Source organism: Mytilus galloprovincialis, chromosome 3 (genome assembly GCF_965363235.1).
Source record: "Mytilus galloprovincialis chromosome 3, xbMytGall1.hap1.1, whole genome shotgun sequence".
Classification (NCBI taxonomy): Eukaryota; Metazoa; Mollusca; class Bivalvia; order Mytilida; family Mytilidae; genus Mytilus; species Mytilus galloprovincialis.
In genome coordinates this window covers 33352102-33362285 of record NC_134840.1, presented here as the reverse complement: position 1 = coordinate 33362285, position 10184 = coordinate 33352102, and the positions used below count along the sequence as shown (strand labels likewise).

The 10184-nt window shown below is 32.0% G+C and overlaps 1 protein-coding gene across 1 annotated transcript; it reads right to left on the bottom strand.

Moving 5' to 3' along the window:
- LOC143067773 (uncharacterized protein YwbO-like) lies at window positions 1–6185 on the bottom strand. The gene is made up of 4 exons (XM_076241310.1): window positions 5816–6185; window positions 2198–2357; window positions 1612–1768; window positions 1–395 (listed from the first exon to the last, which is right to left on the bottom strand). Exons 1-4 carry the CDS (start codon window positions 6133–6135, stop codon window positions 274–276), a joined length of 759 nt encoding a protein of 252 aa, XP_076097425.1. The 5' UTR covers window positions 6136–6185; the 3' UTR covers window positions 1–273.
- Between the last annotated feature and the right edge of the window lie 3999 nt (window positions 6186–10184).

The following is a 10184-nucleotide window of genomic DNA, read 5'->3' as shown; positions in this document are numbered from 1 at the left end:
TTTAAATATTCAAAGATTTTATAATCTTATAAAAATATAATCAATAACAATAACATATAACATTCTTTTCATTAATAAATACAGGTGTTCATTACTTTGAAGCATCATGTTATCATTTACTATTTCCATGACAACAGTCATATAAAGAATAATGAAAATATGCATTTATAGTAAATATATGTAATCTTATATTATTTTTAAATAGTACTTTCAGTAAATTTTTGATAAAAGTATATGTAAATAAAGTGATTATGATATCTGCCCTGGTTGTTGTTATGTTTTACTGGACTGTAATGGAAATTTTTCTGCTGCAATTTCAAACATTCTCTTGAAAGCATCTGGTTCTTGTGCTCCTGAAAACATTTTCTGTCCATTCATGTAAAACGCTGGAACTCCTTTAAAATAAAGACAAATAACTTTTTAATATTTGTCATACATTTAAACACTCAAAGCTAGGATCCAATTTATTAAATTTAAAAAAAAACCTAACAGAAATAACCTTCAAAAACCCATTTCATTCATATAAAAAACAGAAAAAAAATTATAAAATAAAAATTAGGGAATGCTAAAACAATTCACAAAATTAAACATCATGGGGTAACAAATATTTTGGTTTTTTTAGCATATACTTCAAGCCTTAGACTCGAAGCTGTATAATTTGTTATAAAAAAAACAACGAAAATTTATTCTTTATTGACAGGACTTCAGACTTGAAACAGTCACTAAGGCGTGTGTAGGAGAATCAGACCCTAAGTTCACGCTCCTTCCTCGATCAGAAACAGGTATCAGTGTACATGAGCGTAAACACACTATTACAAAATTATGAACTTTTATACACATATCAGTATCATTTAAGACAGCGGAAATATATTAATAAAAACAATAGGTCAGAACGATGTTCTTTCGATGTTTAATTTTTCTATCATCACAGGTTTTCCCTCGCAATTGAACTGTCCGATTGCAAAAGTTTCATGCCTCTGCTGGTGGACTATTAGTCCCCGAGGGTATCACCAGCCCAGTAGCCAGTACTTCGGTACTGGCATGAAAATACGGATTTTTTGTGTTATTAAAATTTACTGTTACAAAATGATGGAAATTATTATAAATTAAGGAATGTATCTCCTTCATGCAAAGCTCTGATTCCTTTCACGGATTTGGCTATACTTTTTGGACCTTTTGGATTAAAGCTCTTCATCTTTTATATAAGCTTTGGATTTCAAATACTTTGGCCACGAGCATCACTGAAGAGACATGTATTGTCGAAATGCGCACCTGGTGCAACAAAATTGGTACCGTTAATTTTATTCCAACGAAACGTGTCATGGTTAAGGTCACTGCATACGGAAAAGCTGTAGGTTGATTATAGTACAGGAAGACAATATTTCAATACCGTTACATTTCTGAAGCTTTTTATAAAATACAGGATATTCTTTTATAGGAAAGTCTATGTACATGTGTTTATTACTAAGCCATTTTTAAAAAGTATATAAAAAAAATGTTTTATAAAATTTCAAAATTTTAGGTACTTTATGAGTTTGAACGGTTTATTTGATAATGGTTTCCATTTGATTTGGTCAAGGTGATATAGAGTTTCGTCGTAAATATACTTACCAGATATACCTTTGTTGGACCACATAAGGGCTTTCTGACGTACATTTTCTTGCTGATTGTCAATAAATGACTTTGCTTCATTCTCGTCAAATCCAAATTCTTTTGCAACTGAAAGCAATGAATCTTCTTTCAATGTGTCTGCCTCCGTAAAGTATTTCTGAATAACAAAATATTAATAATTCTATTATGTATGATGAATAATATTGTGAATGTTGTTTTCTCTTAGATACTTTTTGCATTGAATACTGGAGAAATGATGGTTACTAAGTATTGATATAAGTTAGTCCACGTATTAAATTAAGAGTAAAGATATACTTTTAAAATTTTCCTATGATTTCCATTTCTATGAAAGTAGATACTAGTTCTAGTATTCATTTCATTAATGTTGACCAATCAATTACAAAGCCTTTTTGAGACCAATTGTTAAAGTTTCTTCTAGAAATATATCCTCTTTTTTTATCGGTGGTGGCAATGGCTGTTAGTTGTCTACCCTTCATCTCACACAACCTGTAACCTTCTTTGCAATAGACAGATCTCTGTTGCAAACAACATTCAACCATTCACTAAACATGGTGAATAAAATTACCTTAAATAACCTTTCTGCAACGTCATCCTGTTTCTCTCCTCCATTCTTAGTTTTGACAAACTCCAATAAGGTATGAGCTTTCAATGTACTCGGAAATACTTTTGGTTGATTGTACAACTCAATACCAAGCGCTTCTCCTGTCTTCCGCAACATCGCAACTCTATAATAAGAAAACAAAATCTACTTAGTTTTGATAATCTACATGGAAAGAGAGAAGACCACATGCTGTGCAGTTTTAGGGCGAAAAGCATGTGTGAATATGCTGATCCCACTTTCCCTGATTTTGAGCAATTTTAGAGTAGCCAATTGAAATACTAAGGCTTTGTTTAACATGTTTAACTTTTTTGTAATCGAGCGTTAACTATGAGTCTTTAATAGACGAAACGCGTCTGGCGCAAATACAAAATTTCAAATCTGGTATCTGTGATGAGTTTATTTACAACCAACCACTGGGACGATGCCACTGCTGGTGGAGTTTTTATTCATCGAGGGTACCACCTGCCCAGTAGTCAGCACTTCAGTGTTGACATTAATTAAAATTTAGATGGTCATAAAAATAAATTAACTGTTAACAAAATTTTGAATTTTTGAAATACTAAGGTTTTTTTACCTCAGGAATAGATTACCTTTGCTGTATTAGGCAAAACTTTTGGGATTGTTTGGTCCTCAATGCTCTTCAACTTCATACTTTTTTTGGCCTATTTTATCTTTTTTTTATTCAAGCGTCACTGATGAGTCTTTTGTGGACTAAACGCGTGTCTGGCGCAAATACAAAATTTTAATCCTGGTATTGATGATGAGTTTATTTACAACCACTGGGTCGATGCCACTGCTGGTGGATTTTTTATTCCCAGAGAGTATCATCTGCCCTGTAGTCAGCACTTCTGTGTTGACATTAATTATGATCATTGACTAAGGCTTTTTTTACCTCAGGAATAGATTACCTTTGCTGTATTGACAAAACTTTTAGGATTTTTTGGTCCTCGGTGCTCTTCAACGGCCTTTTTAACTTTGTTTTATTCAAGCGTCACTGATAAGTCTTTTGTGGACGAAACGCGCGTCTGGCGCATATACAAAAATTCAAACCTGGTATCTATGACTAGTTTATTGTATACCGTAGGCTAAATTTTTTACAAGAGCATTTGTTGATATATCTCAACCGTGTGGCATGGCAACGGAAGAACCACGATATGTACATCACATGGATTGTGTGTTTAAAGGGGACACGAAATCAAACGGATCTGGCAAATTTTACATTAATGTGCAATGCTGTCAGCACTGCACCAAAGACTGTAGTCCTTATGAGTGATTATAGAATCCCGAAACTCCTAGATTTTTGGTATCAAATTAGGATCAATACTTATCTTTAGAATTTTATGTATGCTCTGAGACTATCAAACTAAATGTAAGTTTAATAGTCCCAGATATACTTTTATAAATTATTTTTCAAAAATTAAAAAAAATGTACTAGAAAGTGACCCAACCCCCTTTAAATGCAAAGTCCGATTGTGATTAGACGCACCTAACTCGTATTGCTTGATAAGCTAAATGTGCAAAATTTTGAGCAATTACAAGTGTTTATTTAAAAGCTAAATATTAGAATTAAAAGCTTAACTTATTTATCATATAAGTAAAGTAAAAGGTTTTGTGGAACACAAAAAGAACAGATAAACTAGAGGCTCTAAAGAGCCAGTGTCGACAATGGACTTTCATCAGCATTGTAACTTTAAAAATATTATTCATGAATAAATTCTTTTTTATATATTCTCTCTAACTTCTCTAGTTAATGTCCAATCACAAAATGGGTAAAATCGTTTTTAAAAAGTGCATTTATTCCAATAAGAATTCGTCTATGCCAACCTATTTGCAAACCATGTCTAGCTCATTATTTTTTTTTTTTTGGTAATAAATGAATATTCAAAATAATAGGCATGAACAAAAAATTGGTAAAAGTCTTTATTTAAAAAAAAACAACTAGGAACTCTAATAAGGAGTCACTGATGATTTCTGTCATGTTGACTAACTTGTCTATCTATCCTATCTTGCAATAACTTTTGCCATGTAAAGTTTTCAAGATAACAATAAAAATGAACAAACATTCTGAGAGTATTGCATGGTAATACATTGTCCACTACCGGTTAAGAATTCATTGTACTCGAACAAAATGCTAACTTGATCTGTAATTTGTCATGGTGTAAACTATATAACAAATATCAAGTCAATATATTCAAGCATGACGAAAAAGAGTGGAAAACTGATTAGTTCAGTAAATGGGTTAAGTCCAAGGACTATAACTATGCACACAACCATCAGACTAGAACAAAATCCGAAATTGATATGTAACTTGTCATGCTAAACCTATATACCAATTATCAAAATAAAAAAAGTGCGGAAAAATGATTATTGGCCTCCAAAGCTCCAGTTCATATGTAAATATGATGCTTCCTCTTATCCAATAGTAAAGAATTTTTGTGTATGCATCACATACTAAAGCTGGCATAGAGTTCAAGATTATCAGTTCTTGTTTTTAAAATACTCTCTGATCTTCTCTATATCTGCGGATTTTATCATGTTTGTCCTTGGTCTTAGTATTGGTCGCACAATATACATGTATACAACATCAATCACCACTTTAAGTTCATCATAGGGAATTGAAAAATATGACCATGTTTACATCACAAAATATACTCGGAGCACAAACAAAACCATGCATCAAGGAAAGTTTAGAGGCATTGCTGGATCTATAAAGTTAAATGTGGTTTATGTTCAAGAAAAATAAAAATAACCAGTGGATTTTGATGTGCATCGTTTTGCAGTCTGCACAAAATCTTGAGTTTCATCTGATGTGGTCCGCCCAGTTACACCGTTAAATCAGATATCAAGTATTCATTTATATCAATACAACTCACAACATGTATTATGTAAGTGGAGCTTCTCCAGTGGTGGATCCCATTTTTTTTTTTTGGGGGGGGGGGGGGTTCCGGGGCTTGGAAACCCCCCTTTTTTTGGACGATCAATGCATTTGAATGGGGACATGTAGTTGGACCCCCTTCCCCTTGTTCTGGGTTAGGAACCCCCCTTTTTTAATATGGCAGGATCCGCCCTGTTCTCAAACCTCTTTGCCAACTTAGTTTATATGTTGTACTTTCTGCTTCTTCTGTATATATACAGGAATTGAAAAAATGAAAAATAACACCTAACGTTATACTTAAGTTTTTACTATTCAGAAACTTAAAATAAGTTTATTTAAATTCCGTATATATATGGGTCAAGCCATGCCCTTAAAATATTTTAGATGCACAGGGGTGTCAGTACCAGAGTGAAATTTGTGGTGTAAATACGTCCATATATGATCATATATAAATGATCAAAGTAAAGTCAGCTAATGATGAACCTTGAAAAAAACATAAGTTGAAGTTTCTCCTTCCTGTCGTCAAGTCCAGTGGTTTCCAGTGCATTTATACATGTAGATCTATGTTTGAAACCCGAGCTGAAACCCACACTACTGACCACCTTTTGGTGGAATATTATATTTATATAATATAGATATAAAATATTATTATTTTCAGTTTTATTCAATAACCATTTTTTTAGTTTTCACAACTTGAATACACTTACCTTGGATTTGAAGGATCTGTATACGTTGCTGGTTTTGGCGAACCATCTGCTGGGGCATTAGGGTTGAGAAGAAATGGCTCCCAGCGAACTCTAAACTCAATTTTATCTTTGAGTGAGTTCATAGCCAGTTCCATTTTCTTCTTCCCAACCCAACACCATGGTCAAAGCACATCGCTGACAATATCTACGTTCACTTTTGACATAGTAGACATTTTTCTTTTCAGGCCACAACTCTTTATGTGTATCTTTGTCCCAGATCCTGCTAGACAAAAAAATCTCACTTTATTTGTCCACAAAAATTGACCTCTACTGATAAACATTCTAAAATAAAACCCGGATTAACTCTGTAAAGTGTAGTAGCGGTTATCGCACTTTGACTAGAGATAAACATATGCTTGTGTTATTCGTAAGGGTAACACAGTTACTTCCCTGTAGTGTAAAGTCGAGTGTCATTAAAGCTTTATGTTCTTTGAGTTATGCCACTGATATCTGTACTGTATAAACTTGTATAATAGCAATAGAAGTTGCTCGGTTGGGAATTATTGGTGAAGAATGTGCTAATGAAAATGATATTTTGTTTAATGCCAAGAAATCAATGTGCATTATTCTTAAGGCAAATTATATGACTCAGATGTCTTTTTTGTCAATAATTTATTTATGTGGCAATTTATGAGAATTTGTTAGTGAATTTAGATATATATTGGATATAGGAAAAACCGATTGTAATGATTTAGAGATGTTTCGGACAGTTGATGATTTAACAAATCTAATGTTCCTAATTGTATAAATGTGTTTGTGTATGTTTGTAGTCTAAATGCAAGTCTGTATCTTTATACGAAATTCAACTTATGTACTTTAATATTTCATATTGAAAACAATGCGTTGGGAATATAGTTGGAGAGCGAGTAATATATGAGTCGTGAATGGAGTCCTTCGATGAAGTTATGCGAAAGTCAACTATTAGGTCGCTGAAAATATTTTAGTCTATACAATTCTCAGTAGTGATTGTATTCTTCGACATTGTTAAGAGTATGGTACATTGAGTTATATCTGAATGTTTAACCATAATAATCTACTGTAAATATTCCAAAATCTCATCTTGTTCTGACATAATACTTTTTGACATTATATGTCTATGTATATAGATTGATGTGATTCATTTTACATCATTATCAAACCGATGAAGGATATTTGTTGTCCGAATAGAAAATAAAAATCAATTATACTTTCAAAGTAGAAAATAAGGATCAAAGAACAATAACTCGAGGACGTCACAATTCTTCAGTGGTCTCATGCTCGGCTCGGGTGAGGGAGGTTGTTCGATCGAATTCTCTGGTCGAATCAAACCAAAGACTTAAAAATGGTATGTGCTGCTTAAGAATCATGTTTGCCTTTCCCGTAAATGAAGAATAGATGCCATGGCAACAGTACTTAACTTTCAGTTTTGTGTTTAATATACATGTACTTTTTCCAAGAGCTACCATCTAAATTATTGGTTAATTTGAAAAGCAGATCAATCGGCAGAAGAGTAGATTGTGTTGTCGCCATTTACTTTAGTATAATTAATTCGCTGTAAACTAACCGGCGTATTTTACTTATATTTGCCAATATCGTCAAGGCTTAATATGTAAATAAACTTCTTATTCTATAGTATTTAAACGGTTTTCTATTGAGGAAAAGGGGATCCTTTTATTTGTGATAATTCATCATTAAAATACTTAAATACTTATAGTATAACGAATCGCCGTATTTGTATATCAAAAATAAGACAACGCGTGACCGAACGACGCATGGATTAAACGAGTGCGCAGCACGAGTTTAATCCATAGCGGCGTTCGGTCACAAGTTGTCTTATTTTTGATATTCAAATACGGTGATTAGTTATACTTTTTATTACATTGGCTAATGGCTTTTTTAAAAGAAATTAATGTTAGAAATGTAAAGAACAATATGTTTTTCCTACGCATTCACAATTTGTTTTGATCCGACGTTATCGACGTCTTGACAACGCCTATTATTGTATGACGTCAGAGAGTGAAATAACCACGTTTATTTCACATGTGAAATTATCGGTTTTTATTTAACTGGGAAATCAATGTTATTCATTGCAACCAATGTAATAAATGTATTTATTCGATTTGGTTGACAAAAAAGAGGAATTGTACAAACTACTTCAGCGAATGAATGGAAAAACATCTATCATTGATCATGAATACCTGTACGAAGTCCAAAGAATTGACTCGTCACATTTTATAAAGTAAAGTAAAGTAAAGTAATCTTTATTTAGAAAATCGATACGTATTTATTTTATTGTACTTTTACTTTTATAACATGCAACATTCATACTTTTTGTCTGCTTAAGGTGGTATGGTAAAATAAAAATGATAGAATTTGTTTATACTTTACCAAAACGTGGTATCTATTGATATATGTTCAAAAATATAATAAAAATGATAGGTCACCGCGCATTTTCTCAAGCTTCAGGATGTGACAAAAAAAAAACACCGTAATTAGAAACTAAACAAAATGATAGAATTGTAAAATAAATTAGGAAAAGTTAGCTCTCAGACATTGCTTTGAGAATATCAAAAGAAAAGATAGGGTCACCGTACGTTTTTTTCCGGCTAAAATACAAAATAAGAAAATTCCATGTAAATTCCTTCAGAAAATGCACTGTTATAGAGTTACCTCCCCTTAAAATGCCAATTTAAAAACATTATTACCACATTAAATTGTTCCGAAATCATTTTTTTCAAGCTTTGAGAATTTATGGGTTACTGACCGACATCTTTCATTCATTAAGTCTAATTCAGTTTTTATTTGCATAAACGGAGAGATCTTTTCAAATTTGCCTTCGCAGCAAAAAAATAAAGTTTGACAGACAGATTTAGGTCTATATAAAATAATGTTCATTTAAATGTATATCTTTTATTGAATTGATATCACAACTATGTATTGTCTAGATCAACCCCTTGGATTTTATATTATAAAATTCAATCTGTGTGATTAATTTCTGATCGATAATTACCGTAACGTCTGTTGTAAACTTTACTAATGTAAATAGTAAATGAAACTTACTGGCCAAATTGTTTGGTTTTTTTTTCTCGTTAAATTGAATTTCTGACTTCAAAAGTATCTATTTAAACCAAAGATTTTTACGCCATAGAGTTTCGATTTAACATTCAGCTGTTGACTTTTTAGACGAAGAACAGCAAAAAAACGTGTCGTTCCTTTAAAAAAGATTTATCTTGCAAACGTCCATGCCATAGTTTGTGAAACGCGACGTTCGTGTAAAAAACAATTAGAAGGGACGGCAAATTGAAGTTTTTTTTTATGGTCAATGGGGATGAGACTTTGTCAATATTTAATATTAAATTATTCAAATTAAACCAATGTATTACATGGTTAAACTGTTGGTTTCGGCGATTACAATTAAGATCAACTAGTACCCTAAATCCATTTAATTATTTATAATTTCATTATTTTCCCATCCAAATGAGTATACATTTGAAGATTATTTTTGTTTATCACAGAACAGACACAAGAAGCCTTTACAAATTAAATACACCTAAAGTTAAAGTACACGGGTGTAGACAAAAGCGGCATATTTATGGTATACGAATACAAATACAATATATATACACATTTACATTCCATTGTAATGTTCAAATAAAAAGTAGTCCCGGCTGTGGTATGTTTTAACCGTTGCTAACAAACCTTACTATTGTCATCTTTATCTTATTATATATATGACAAAACAACAATATAAATTATTTATTATCAATCTAAGGAGACATTGCAAATAATTAAACGCCGTTTAATTATGAACAAAACCTGATTTGTTATTCATCTTATAGCTGAATTAACTTGGAACAAGGGAACATCTACCCGGGATCAGGTTTCCCTTCATGTGATAACCAAACTATATCGATGCACACGAGCTCATGTTATAACATATACCATCAGATAACAAATTAAAACATGTGTTGGATAAAAATCATCACAAGATAATTTACTTTTTCAATAGTCTTCCACAGATAAAGGTTTAAATGTCATAAAATAGTTGTAAAATTTGACGTGTTTCATCATATGCAATTTGTCGTTGTATTGGACATTTTACTAAGTTTTTGTTATTATGAGTCATTTGGATCGATTTGATACAAAGATGAGTCTTACGAATAAAACGCGTGTAACTTAAATGCATGTGTTACGTAATCCTGACGGACAGATACTATTATAATTGTCAAGTGCACATTGGAAATTTAGATCTGCAAGAACTCTGAAATAAAAAAACAGCTGGTCTAAAGAATAATGATTCTAAATAATCTCAATGCATTGGTAAAATGTATTCTTTCCAAATTGAAGTCAC